Source organism: Eucalyptus grandis, chromosome 4 (genome assembly GCF_016545825.1).
Source record: "Eucalyptus grandis isolate ANBG69807.140 chromosome 4, ASM1654582v1, whole genome shotgun sequence".
NCBI lineage: Eukaryota > Viridiplantae > Streptophyta > Magnoliopsida > Myrtales > Myrtaceae > Eucalyptus > Eucalyptus grandis.
This window is the reverse complement of record NC_052615.1, coordinates 29847919-29862137: the sequence shown is the minus strand read 5'-3', so window position 1 is coordinate 29862137 and position 14219 is coordinate 29847919. Positions and strand designations below refer to the sequence as shown.

At 41.1% G+C, this 14219-nt stretch overlaps 1 protein-coding gene across 6 annotated transcripts; it reads right to left on the bottom strand.

Moving 5' to 3' along the window:
• Nucleotides 1–70: 70 nt before the first annotated feature.
• On the bottom strand, nt 71–8770 carry LOC104441733 (puromycin-sensitive aminopeptidase). Of its 6 annotated transcripts, none has more exons than XM_010054936.3 (33): nt 8614–8770; nt 7882–7953; nt 7744–7788; nt 7438–7575; nt 7269–7344; nt 7032–7108; nt 6709–6822; nt 6549–6623; nt 6343–6450; nt 6037–6249; nt 5876–5937; nt 5715–5742; nt 5531–5617; nt 5395–5420; nt 5153–5216; nt 4980–5060; nt 3699–3746; nt 3584–3602; nt 3435–3439; nt 3321–3332; nt 3177–3233; nt 2939–3048; nt 2787–2867; nt 2514–2697; nt 2267–2415; nt 2021–2159; nt 1756–1902; nt 1583–1664; nt 1302–1477; nt 845–955; nt 622–738; nt 450–521; nt 71–352 (listed from the first exon to the last, which is right to left on the bottom strand). In XM_010054936.3, exons 4-33 carry the CDS (start codon nt 7498–7500, stop codon nt 272–274), a joined length of 2664 nt encoding a protein of 887 aa, XP_010053238.1. In that variant the 5' UTR covers nt 7501–7575; nt 7744–7788; nt 7882–7953; nt 8614–8770; the 3' UTR covers nt 71–271. The 6 variants fall into 6 exon arrangements, with proteins under 6 accessions (XP_010053238.1, XP_010053239.1, XP_018727791.1 ...); XM_010054937.3 differs by having other exon boundaries at nt 8624–8747; XM_018872246.2 differs by having other exon boundaries at nt 8687–8705.
• Nucleotides 8771–14219: the final 5449 nt, after the last annotated feature.

Genomic DNA, 14219 nt, shown 5'->3' with positions numbered 1-14219 from the left:
TTGAGTGTTTCACACTTCGCTGCTCCTCTAAAAGTGCAAATGGAATATGTAAAAAATATAAACCCAGCCAGAGTCTTTGAAACTTTCCCTTCTTAACACATCACCCACATACATAATTTCCACAGCAAATATGGCGTGCCACAGTTGTTTCGGGGCAAGGAGATTAAGCACTTATTATGATGGTTCTTTCTCAAAGACATTCCACATATATTGATGACTTGCAACTCACCACCATAGGAACAACCGCACAAACACCAAGTAGAGGTGACGTTCAAGCCGCCAAGCTTTTCGAGGCGATCTCAAAAACATTCTCGGACAGTCCATTGGTAGACATGATCATCTCTAACTGCGCCTGTAAAAGAGGCATGGAAAATGGCATCAGTGAATGAAATTGGCAAGTGAAGAAAAAGAGGGTACAGAAAACAGCATCCATGACCGGAACTCCTTACCTTAGCAAGGTTCTGCCTCGTCTCATCATAGCGTCTCCATCTTGAGAAAGCAGAGACCATTCGGGAGGCAACCTGAAATTTATCAAGAGAATATGCTGATAAGAACAAAAGTTACCTACGCTGCAGACGTATCTTACCATACCATCACATGAAACACGGCTTTCAAACCAACCTGAGGATTTATCTTGTCTAGTTGTACCACAACTTCTCCCAAGAACTTGTAGCCCGACCCATCCTTTGCATGGAAGTTCACGGGAGAACCACAGAACCCACCAACGAGCGAGTATACCTTATCCCCAGGAAAAGCAGATCGGTTAGGAATGCAAAAGAGTTCAACATGCATGTAGATTGCAGCTGAGGATGAACATACTTCTATCCCTGGAGCGAGCACTTACCTTGTTTGGATTACGCAAATCAAATGCCGGATGGTTTAAGAGATTCCGGACATTCTCAACATTACCAGGAATGTTAGACATTGCTTGAAGAGAGAACCATTTGTTCACCACCTTCAACAAAGAGGTTGAAACATGTCATTGAAGAATATACCCGACAACAGTTCAAGATTACAAATGTCACCCACTAAATGAATCCAAAACATGCTAAAATGGATGAAAATTTCACAAAAGAAAAGCATTTAAACGCTATATTACACACTAAACAGCTGAATTAAAATAAAATTTACAACAAAACCAAAGTTTTTCCACATAAGGACACACTGAAGTTGTATTTTCCTCATAAATAAATCTAGGCACAATTCTTATTTAACCAATGCCCATTCATTCTCTCCCCCAAAAAGAGAGTCGCAGGCACATTCTCAACCAAGGAATTCAAGAATGGATAAGAAGATATTACCAAGAAGTCATGCTGCCACTTGCTGTAGAAGTCAGCTAGAACCTCCTCACGAGTTTGAGAAGGATTCTGGGCGATTGCCGCCAAAGCTGCAAATTGTTCGGTCATATTTGCGGCAGTTTTGTACTCATGCATAGCAAGCGCGGTACACTCTGGATCATCCAGAGAAGCCAGATATGCTGGTTTATAATTTTTAAAAAAGAAAGATGCAAACTGGTCAGTAAACTATAGCTTTCTTATGCTAGAATCTGAAACACATTGACTTTAAAAAGCTAAACACATACCAAGGGCGGTGTTCTTCAGAGACCTCCTTGCCATGTTGTCATGGTTAAACACATATCCATCTGAGCTCCTATTCTTTTCAACCTGGAGGTTTAAAGAGAAGAGCAAGCTCAATAATTTCATCAGACACATTACACCTTTTTCTTGTACAAAATAAAAGTACCAGAATGTTTACCGTGCTTATTAAGTCACCCTTCAACTCCTGAGCTATCTGCTTCCTGATGAATACTCGAACAGCATGAACTGCATCAGGATCCGCAACATCCATCATGTCCATTACCTCACCCTCACCAGGAAGAGTTATTGCCTTCGCAATGAATTCCTGAACATACCAAGAATGTCAAGGTTCTTCTAAGCAGTAATCTTCTTCTCTTGAGGAGGCCAAGAAAAGAGAGAAAGAATCACTATATCAGCATATCTAAGTAAGAATGAGACCCTACTTTATCCAGACTTGAATCACAGAGGATGCTTCCGAGTCCATGAATGAACTTGGGGTTCAAAACCAATGGTTTGTTTTGTTGGAAATCAGCAGCCAAGGTTAGCATCAGCTTCCTGGCCAGCACTTGCCCCGCTTCCCAACTAACACAGGAATAAAAGTGTTAAGGCGCCTCAATCAGTTGGTAAGGCAAAACATCTGTACATGAAAAATGAAAAAGAAAAAAAAAAGTGTGCTCGTTAGAACAAACCGATTGAACTCATCCGAATCATGTGCAAGGAGGAAAAAGAGGTCACTGTCGGTGAGATCAGATTCAAGGCGAATAGGAGCACTGAAATCCCGCAAGAGAGATGGGATCGGCCTCTCATTTATATCAGCAAACACAAATTCTTCTTCTTTCTGCTTTGCATTGTCAAACCGTAAAAGAGGTTAAATCCGAACTACTGAATAGTTAAAAAAAGTGATGGATATCTGATCATGAGAGGAAATCAACAAACCTTGGTAACACGAAGAACTGTAGAGTAGACTGGCTGACCGTCTTTTGCTATGGATTGCAATGTCCCATCATGATATACTGAGGACAAAGGCAAATCCTTCCCAGTCGAGTCCAGCAGACCAACCGACACGGGAATGAACATTGGCTCTTTAACTGGCTGCCCTGGAGTCGGTGGTACCTCTTGGCTACACATAACAAGAGTCATGAGGCAACACACTAACCAAGCTGGAAAGATGAAAGGATTAGACTAATGCTTCATTGTTTGCATGCATACCAAAATTTCAAGGAGAACGTATGAGCTTCAGCATCGTAGGACGATGTCACTTTTACCATGGGGGTCCCAGCTTGCGAGTACCTAGAATACAGTCATATGTAGTTATTGACATGAAATTAAACTAGCAGACGTCAGGGCAACATGCAGTATACCATAGTAAGAAATTGGAGAATTCTGCATCATTTGCATCCCTCATTGCAGCAAAGAAATCTTCACAGGTGACAGCCTGACTATCATGTCTCTGAAAGTACAGATCCATACCCTGAAACAGAAGATAGAGTGAAGTATCGACCTTAGGATGAGGTCTTGTCAGGACCGAGACAGATGATAACTGTGCTTGAGAATCAATTTTAGGTTCTCCAACAACCTGATGATAACACTCAGCCTTACCTTCCTGAAACCTTGACTACCCAGCAAGGTCTTGTACATCCTCACAACTTCAGCTCCCTGAAAGTTTAATCCCAGGTTATTGAACATGAAATATGATTACTTGATGCACCAAAAATATTTCTAAGTCCAGATAAAGAGTCAAACCTTTTCATACACCTACAGACCATCAGAAACAACCCAAAAAAAAAAAGAGTATTAGAAATCATACAAAAAGAATCAAAGTATGAAGTGCAATAAGCAAGAAGATGTTAAACCTACCGTGACTGCAGGTCATGAGATGGGGAATCCACAAGTATTAATCCAAAATGATTGCAAAACAATTAGAGTTAGAGATGTCAAAGAACAAAAACAAGGAGAAAAGGAAATATTAGAGGAAAAAATGTACTGCCTCCCCAGGAAACACTTGCCTGTGTAAAAGTTGTCCATCTGAGAAACAGAATATGGAAAAAGTTAATAAAGCATTCCGGGAGAATAATCACTGAAAGACAAAATTAAATTAACAGCATATATTTGACTGCAAACCTTGATGTAAGAATGTGGCCGCACAGGATGAGCCATTGGACCAGCATCCTGAAAGGAATAGGGAAAGCAGAATATGACCAAACAATTGGAGAAGAAAGGCGCGCGTTTGGTAACGCTTCCATTCCCGGGAATAATTTCTGATCATAAATTATTATTTTTTATTATGTTTTTGAGAACAATTTATAAACATTTTAAGCCGTTTGGTAATTGTCTAAAATTTCAATTTCCGGAATAAAATTGCGTTTGGTATCGTGCTTCAAAATTTCTACTTCAAATCATTTTCTTTTATTTTTTAAATAATTTCATTATTTTTTCCTTTTTTTCTTTTTTTCCTTTCTTCAAGGTGACTGGTCGTCGACCTTAGGATGACCGGCGACCAGCTAGACAAGGGCCAATGATCTCACCGGAGTGTCACCAACCCTTGGCTAGGCCGTGCCTCGTCGGCCCGAGCCTTGTCGGCAACGGGCGAGGCTCGGCCGAGCCTTGCTCGGCGAGTGGCCTCGCCCAAATTTGCCAAGGCCGAGCTCGCCCAGCCGCCGCAGGGCTCAACCTCGTGGTGCACCGGCGAGGTCGAGCCCCACCGGTGGCTGGGCGAGTGGCACTCGCCCGGCCGCCGCAGAGCTCAACCTCGCCGGGCCACGGTGAGGTCGACCTCGCCAAGCCACCGTGAGGTCGACCTCGCCTTGGCCAAGCGACGTCGACCTCGCAGTGCCCCGGCAAGGTCGAGCCCCACCGGTGGCTGGGCGAGCTCAGCCTCACTAGATCTAGGCAAGGTTGAGCCTCACCGGTGGCTGAGGGAGGCCCCCGACGAGGCCCACCTCGCCGATGGCTGGGCGAGCCTCCGACAAGCTCGCTAGACCTCGCCATGGCCTGGCGAGCCTCCAATGAGCTCGCCGGACCAATCGCCGGCGACCAGCGGCGGATGGCGGCGAACAGTAGTGGCGGCAATTGAAGAAGAAGAAAGAGGGAATAAGAACAAGAAAAGAGAGAAAATAGGTGCTTGATTCTAAAATTGTTCCCGGGAACAAAAAATCAACTTTTTTACTTCTCGATTATGTTATAAATCTAATTCTAGGAACAAAATAATATAAATTTTCACTATTGGGCAAGTTAACAAACAGGCCCGGATTATCAGCAAAGTGGAAAACCTTTATCATTCTATTTCAAGAATAACCATGGCTAACCCACAAGATTAATACATAGATAATTCCACGAAATCCTTCCCACGAAAAAGCATGAGTGAGGAAGGCATAAGGTCTCTGAAAACATGAGAAGACAAACCTGTGGAAACTGATAAATACGAAGCTTCGAAACATCACTAATCCGCTTTACAGTTCGGCTTCCCATGTCAGAGGAGAATTCCTGCCAATCATACGTAAAATATTCTGAAATTCATGTAACAAAAGGATAATAACTTTTTTTTTCTTTTTGAAGTAACGAATAACCCATCATACTTGATCACGGAAAACAGTGAGCCCTTCCTTTAGACTGAGTTGGAACCAGTCGCGACATGTAACTCTGAAATCAATTCAAACAACCCACCGAAGAAAAATAAAAATGATGCCATCACAAAATGAGGTAAAAGTTATATAGTGCAAAGCATAATGTGGCATGCTGACTGCATAAGATTTGCAGGGTTATTTGTGGGTATGGGTGTGAGGGGATGTGCGTGCGAGCATGGGTGCGAGAGAGAGACCTGTTGCCAGTCCAGTTGTGAAAATACTGCACCATAGACAAAATATAAAACCCAAGTCATGATTGACCCACCATACAGATTACTAAAATAAATCAAAATTTAATTAATCTTTGGCAGCAAAGAAAAATATATCAACCTCATGGCCAATAACTCCTAAAATTGCAGCATAATCAGCATCTGTAGCAGTCTCTGGAGATGCCAAGACAAGCTTTGAGTTGAAAATCTGGCAAGAACAAACCCATATATGATTGCCAAAACATTGGTAAGTGAGAAGATTGATTGTGGGAGAATGAAAGCTCGAGACAGATGAGAAACATTACATTCAGACTCTTGTTTTCCATAGCTCCCCTGTGAATACAAAACAAAAGCACTATCACTGACAGAAAGTTGAAACGAAATCATAATCCAAGTAATCAACAAATATGATGTATTGAGTATACAATTACACCATCAACTTAAACATCACCAAGGTAACACATACATGTTAAAATCTGGAACAGCCACAATATTAAAGAGATCCAAGTCATACTCGAGACCAAAAACCTGTCACACGAAAAAATCACAAGTGAAGTCATAAATGGCAGCTGCTTACATAACCTAGAGACTGCAACAGAAAATATAGAAAAGCTACTGAAAACATACTTCCTCATCCCACTTCATAGCTGCTTTGAGTGAATACATGGCATGTCCCGTCTTAGGCACATCTTGCGACGGAGTCCAAATCCTCAGGGACACTTCACGTCCAGAACGAGTAATGAATGAGTCATCTCTGCTCTCCAACTTCCCAGCTACCAATGCAAACAAGTAGCATGGTTTCTTGAAGGGGTCCTCCCAAAGGGCATAATGACGGCCACCCTGCTCCAAGAGCAAGAATGAAATTGTAATTGATGATCCATTGACGGTCAAACTTTCAAATTTCATCAACTGGCACAAAAAAGTAAAGTCAACCTCAAGATCGCCTTGCTCTATAAGGTTTCCATTGGACAGTAACACAGGATAGAGATCCTTCTCAGCTTCAATTCGGCAAGTATATTTTGCCATAATATCAGGGCGGTCCTGTTTATATTAAAAATCATCCATGAAGATAATGAATTCACAATCATTTACTCGACAAATAAAAGAATAAGGGAACATGCTAAATCAACTAATCAGACCTGATAATAAGTGATCTTACGAAAACCCTCTGCTTCACACTGTGTGCAGAAGTTCCCAGATGACTGGTAGAGGCCCTAATAAATATTAAAATAAACAAAACATTAGAGAATATAAAGAGGAAATACCAGGAAAAAATTCAGCCAACAAGGCAATTTTCACCTCTAATGATGTGTTTTTCTGAGGATAGATTTCAGTAACAATTTCCAATGTGAATACACCGCTCGGGGGTGATGGAAGAATCAGATGGCGTGAATCCAAATGGTAATCCCCATCCTACAAAGCAGATACTTTGCATTAAAAAGACTGAAACAATACAACCCCCATAATGCTCTTCAATCCTCTGGGAAGAACTAGAGACATATTTTCCTTAAGCATTACCAGATTCACATTTTCCTTATGAAAAGTGAAAACAATTTAAGTCAGGCTTGCAATTCAAGCACGAAGTGATGGTTTGGGAACATCTTAATGTGCTATGTAAATACCTTCAGCTCCGTCTCATTGACCTTGACAGAAACTAGCTTCAAATCCTGTCCATTCAGAACCAGTGGTGCAGAAGAACCTATTTGTTTACATTGTTAGTCATCAGATAGAAAACTGCAAGATTGCCTCACAAATATTTTGCCCAAAATAAATTAATAATAAAACAAAAACAAAGCTCGCATTCATAGATAGTTTCTACTTTCTATGCATAACACATGTAGAGCAGGTCATGAAGCTACCTTCAACTCTGGCAACAATGCTTATCTTAGAACTGACATAGGTCTTCTCCTCACCCAGTGAAAATTTCAGATCCACCTGAATGACAGTTTTACAAGGAGACATAATCTAGCATGTTTAAGCAGAAAATCCAAGAAGCTCACAACGCTTGGCTGATAAAGCGATTCATACCGTGTCAAAATAGTAATCTGGCAACTTGTAATCCTTCAGAAATATTTCTTTTGGGGCATCCATCTGCGATTCCTCAACTTGCTTAGGTGTAGCCTCTGTGGCAACTGAACAAATTAACCTGCTCGCTTGCTTAGTTCTCTGAGTACACATTTAGGGTAAAATCAGGTTCAATCGGCAATAAACTAGATAATATTCTGCATGCCAACTATGACTACAGCGGCCAATGGCCAGACAACTATAGGTTGTATTGTTTCTACTACCGGTATAATTCCCAAACAAGGATTAAATTTAGTTGCAGCAACTTACACTCAATGAAGCACTTAAAATCCCATAATTCCTCCTGCCCGTAACCTATGGAGAAGCAATTACCAAGTGAAGCTCAATACCACAATTGCTTCAAAATAGATATCCTGCTCTATGAAAAGCGCAAAATAAGATCCGTACCTCTGAGCTAGCGAAAGGCCTACACTTGATTATATTTCTTGCCGACTTGATGTGCAAAGTACCACGAGAAGCCTGAATAGAAGCAAGAAATCGAAACCCTTTAGCAAAAACAAAAGAGTAACGATAATAAGAAGCAAAAGAGATAAAGCATTCAACTGAGAATAATCAAGATGACGATTCTCCATCGGGCGAACCACGAAAATGGAACTAGACACGCGCCTGCATATAATGAGCCGACACGAGTGCAGGCTCATTCATATGGACGAGCAAACTAGTCCCATCATTCCACTGGCGTATTTAATCCAAAAAGAAGTCGAATGTCAATCAAAGGTCTGAGTTTGAGTAATCACAGGAGATAAGGAGATCCAACCGAACAGATTTGTCTTTGCAAAAGTCGAAGCTTTGTACGGAAGAATCAAGCGAGCCATTCAGCTGGGTAAAAAGAATTGAAAACAAAATCCTACCCTAGACGTAATAGATCGAAACAGCTGGGATTTGTTCTTAAAGCATTCAACTTTGGAAGAAACAGAACGACCCAGAACAGGATCAGAGAGACCCAAGAAAGAGGGAAAAACAGAGCAAACTTCAGTCACTACTCCTCTATCATCGCCGGGTCTCAGATGGGTATATATAAACGGATGTGGATAATTCAAAAATATGGACAAGAAAATTTCTCAAACGCAGGGAAATGAATTAAAATCGAAATAAAAACCGACAAGGGTATGCACTGACTCGAGCGTACGAGCAATGGAGACCAGATTCTGTCAAGAAGATCGAGCGAAATTCAAGAACCGAGGCCCTTCACCTCTGTCCGACGATCAAGATGGAGAGGAAAGGTCAAAACAGTGGAATCCCCGAAACCTAAGATGGAACAAATTGAAAGTATGCCCCACCACAGGAAGATATTTGTGAAAAGATAATGACGCCTCTATGGAAAATGATTACCTGAAAAAAAAAATGGAAAATTATTCATCTTCTAAAAAAAGAAAATTGGATGGAAAATTATTCATCCTCTAAAAAAGGAAAATTGGTGTAAAACACCTCGGAAATTGTCCAGCAAATGTAAACTTAGGCTATGTTTGGTAAGAGGAATATAATATGGATATAAATATCTTATATGGGTTGAGATAAAAGAAGGATGAGATTTTTATGTCCATATTATAAAATTATTTCTTTCAAATAACAAACTTCTATATTGATTAAATAAAAGTAGAAACCTTGGTAAAGAAAAAGCCCTATGGATTCTAATGGTCCCAACTCTTCCCCTTTCACATTATGATCACGATGAAAGAGATTATTTTCCTCTTTAACAAGTTATCAAATGTTCTCGAGTATCGATTATGGGTTCAACTGAAAGATCCTCTTATCAAGAAACTCTTTTGGGATATAATATTCCACAAACTCGATTTGAAGCAGTGTTAGAGGATTCATATTTTAAAGTCTCAAATGATGAAGCCATGGGTGAGCCACAGACGGGCTTTGAGGACCTCTCGATAATGAGGGTAAGCAAGGAAGAAAAGGAAAGATTGCATCAACCTTGGTATCAATTTTTAATTGTCATATTGCTAGGGTCAAACTATTGGATACAATTTGCTTCATAAAAAACTTTTGCATATTTCGTTCCCAAAAGTAGAATTAGTTGTGATTGACTTGGGTAATGATTTTTTTGCAAAATTTTCCATGCCGGAGGGCTATCGGTTAGAAATCTTGCTAAGGAAAAACCCTTATGGATTTTGACGGTCCCAACTCTTCCTCTTTCACACTATAATCATGATGAAAGAGATTGTTTTCCTCTTCAACAAGTTATCAAACGTTCTCGAGCTATAGTTGTGGGTTCAACTAAAAGATCCTCTTATCGAAAATCTCTTTTGGGATGCAGTCTTCACAAACTCGATTTGAAGCAGTGTTAGATAATTCATATTTCAAAGTCTCAAATGATGAAGCCATGGGTGAGTCACAAATAGGCTTCAAGGACCTCTCGATAATGAGGGTACGCAAGGAGGAAAAGGAAAGATTGTGTCGACCTTGGCATCAATTTTTAATTGTCAAATTGCTAGGGTCAAACTATCAGATACAGTATGCTTCATAAAAAACTTGTGCACATTTGGTTTCCAAAAGAAAAATTAGTTGTGATTGACTTGGGTAAGGATTTTTTTGCAAAATTTTTCATGCCACAAGCTATCAGTTAGAAACCTTGGTGAAGAAAAAACCCTATGCATTTCGATGGTCCCAACTCTTCCTCTTCCGCACTATGATCACGATGAAAGAGATTATTTTCCTCTTTAGCATCAAACGTTCTCAGGCATTGAATGTGGGTTCAATTGAAAGATCCACTTATGGAGAATCTCTTTTGGGATGTAGTACTTCACAAACTCAATTTGAGGTAGCGTTAGAGGATTCATATTTCAAACTCTCAAATAATGAAGTCATGGGTGAGCCACAGCAGGCTTCGAGGACCTCTCGATATTGAGGGTAAGCAAGGAGGAAAAGGAAAGATTACGTCGACCTTGGCATCAATTTTTAATTATCAAATTGCTAAGGTCAAACTACTCGATACAATTTGCTTCATTAAAAACTTTTACATATTTGGTTCCAAAAGTAGAATTAGTAGTGATTGACTTGGGTAATGACTGTTTTTTGCAAAGTTTTCCATGCCAGAGGGCTATTAGTTTGTGCTTATGGAAGCACCTTGGATGACCTTTGATCATTATTTGGTCATTAGAAGATGGATTCCCAATTTCGATCCAAATGAGGCAACAATTATAGGGTCACGGCTTGGGTCAGGTTTCTAAATATCTATATTGAGTATTTTAATGAGAATCTTATCATGTAAATTGGTTTGTTAATTGGGAGACCATTAAGAGCAGTTTTATACAACGCCAATTACTAGAGGGAAGTATGCTTGTCTTTGTGTTGAAGTTGATTTAACACGCCTTTTAAGGCTTTTGATTTTTCTTGAAGGAAAACTTAGACGTGTGGAGTATAAAGGTATATATATGATTTCTTTCAAATATGGTAATTATGGCCACGGATCGAACGACTGCTAAAGGGGTAAAATGGCAAAAGAAACTATGAATGTAGCTCTATGCCTGATTCTCTTACTCTAAGCATAGCAATACAACAAGAAGTTCAAAAGGAGCCTTAAATTAAGTTTGGCCATGATGGTTGTGCACAAAACACGAAGGGGCTGAAGACAACAATTGAAAGATATGCCAGTGGATAGTTGAAAAGTGTTGGAAGATATGCGGCTAGACAAAAGGATCAAATTGATTCTAATCCGATTTGCACAGATCAATTAGGTTTAAATCTAGAATAAATTGATTTGTAGGATATTTAATTTCCTCGTTCATTCATTCTCTTGTAATATAATTACAGAAGATGTACATTGATTCATTAATTGAAGACAATAGAATATACAAAAACTTCTCTCCATTCTCGAGTTCTTCAATTCTCCTTTCTTTTTCTTCATCTTCTTACATGGTATCAGAGCGGTAGAAGATTCTATTGCTTCCGCTTTCTTATCTTCATCGCTTCTGTCGACTTTTTTTGTCATGGCAAACAATTTGCCTTCAATCCCCGGTGAGCATCCGCAAGCATGAAGATCCCGCACAAATCACGAAAGCCGGGACAATGCCTCCTCTGTTGATGTCGCCGAGATCTCACGAACAACCTGTTCAAACTCAAGAAAATCGCAATTTTTGGCTCGATTACTGGGGCAACCCTACTCGATTCAGCCCATTCCGGCCAACCAATAGCGGGTCATCCTTACCAATGGCCACTGATTCAGATGCAGCCAAATCCGTGGCTGTTTGGGCCTAACCAGAATGCATCATCGCCAATTTTTCAAGGGACATGGGCCTTTGGCCAACCCGATGGCAGCCTACCAACCGCAAGCGCGGCAAGCATCACCGACGGGTCGGGTGGATCAAATGCGGGGCAACCGAGATGGATCCGGTGGTTCGGGCAATGGAGCGAATCCATACCCGAACAATTTCAATGCGGGTTATGGAACCGGTTCGAATCCGGGTATGGGAGCGAATCCCTACCCGGGTTTCTCACCGGATTTTTCCGTTTCCGTGGTCGGGCTTCACCGAACGGCCAGAATCCGGCGACCCCCTTTTCATTTCCACCGCCGACGGACCTCAACTGAAGCTAATCAACCAGCAACTTACCGGGCACGAAAACTACTCCAGATGGTCGCAGGAATTCCGGCACGCGCTGGTGACTAAGGACAAAGATGGATTCCTCGATGGAACCATCCCTATTCCTTCAGACGAACGCCTGGCACGACACTGAAGGAAATGCAATCAACTCATCCGAACCTGGATCGGAAATTGCCTCTCTCCAGAAGTTGTGGCAGGACTTCCACCCACAGAAGACGCTCAAAGGATGTGGGAGAATATCAAAGAAATGTACGGCAAACTCGACCGTGCCAAAAAAATTTCGCTCATGCAGGAATTGAGCAATTTAAAACAGGGGAACATGACGATCACGGCTTGTTTCAACAAGCTATCGTCTTTATGGAACGAACTGGAAGCCATGGAGGAAAAACTCGAGGGGCCAGAATCGACACTAACACAGTATCGTTCCATCAAAGAGAGAGAAAAGGCAACGCGTTTCCTGCTAATTTTGAACGAAAATTACATTACCTTTCGTTCACAGATCCTGGCCATGGACCCCGTTCCTTCGATCGAACGGATCTATCAATTAGCTGTGCAGGAGGAGAGCCAACGTTTCACATCACCGGAGCATGCAAGGAACAGTGACAGTGTCGCTCTTGCAGCCCGCGGCGAACAAAGAGAGGGATCCACGAAAACCCTAAATCGAGAGAGAAGAGGCGGATTAGGGTTCGCAGGAGGAGACGTCGCACGGCCCTTTAAAAGGGACAACATCAACGGCCGAGATTCATTGCGCGGATCGGACGGACCAGATCGTGCGCGCGGATCGGACGGGCTGGATCGCACTCGCGGATCGGATGGTCTACTTATGCTTGAAGGCACAGATGAATCCGACGGTGGATATGATTCCGCACCTAAAGGAGTGGACGGCTAGATTTTTGCCACATCTTCAAAAAATTTCCGGCCGAATTTTAAAGCAAAGGGTAAAATGTTTTGCGATTATTGCAAATATCCTAACCACATGATTGACAGTTGTTGGAAATTACATGGAAGGCCTGGCGAAAAGGAGAAGAAAATATCATCTGCCTATCAAGTGATTGGACCCACCGGCCAAAATGCTGACCAACCTATCTCTTATGGTCAATATCAACAATTGATGCATGCTCTGCAAAAATTGGAAACCTCCAACAAAGGAGGAAGCTTCTCAGGTATCTCACATTGCCTCATTAATTCAATTTCAAGAAAGGCATGGATCATTGACTCAGGTGCAAGCGATCACATTGTTTGTGATAAGGGATTATTTACCAATCTAAATGGAAAATTAATTCTCCCTGTTTCCGTGCAATTACCAAATGGAAGCATCACACACGTGAATGTGACAGAACAAGATGCCTTAGCCCTCAAATTACACTTGAGAATGTCCTTTATGTCCCAGATTTTCAGTTTAATCTTATCTCTATCTCACGGGTATGCAAGGACAATTCATGCCGGGTATTCTTCGATATTGACACATGCTTCTTTCAGGCCCCTTCGACTGGCAGACTGATGGGCTTGGGTAGACTTTCTGAAGGTCTTTATTTCTGGACACATTTCCCAAGTAATTTCAGTTTTTCTAGTACTCATTTCAATAAGAAATCATTGTGTAATTTAACTACCAATGAAAAGAATTTCATTATGCACTTAAGGATGGGTCATAGTACTTTCTTTCCTTATGCTCAATGTCCCATTTGCCCCCTCGCCAAACAGTCACGCCTTCCATTTCCTTTAGGGAGTACTCGTGAAAATGAAATATTATCATTGATTCATGTTGATATCTGGGGCCCTTATCATACAGTCAATCACGATGGGTCTTGTTATTTTCTCACCATAGTAAATGATTGTTCTCGTGCAACGTGGATATTTTTAATGCAGTCTAAGGGGCTAGCTTATTCTCATTTGAAGAAATTCATTATTCTTTCGAAAATCAATTCGGAAAATCCATTAAGAGGATCCGAACTGATAACGAAAAGGAATTCTTCAGCCATGATTGCACCTTATTATTTTCATCTCATGGGATTCAACATGAAAGCTCTTGTATATACACTCCACAACAGAATGGGGTGGTTGAGCGTAAACACAGGCATCTTCTGGAAGTTGCTAGAGCTCTTAAATTTCAAGCAGCAATTCCAGATGAATATTGGGGAGAATGCATTCTTACAGCGGCCTATCTTATCAATCGAA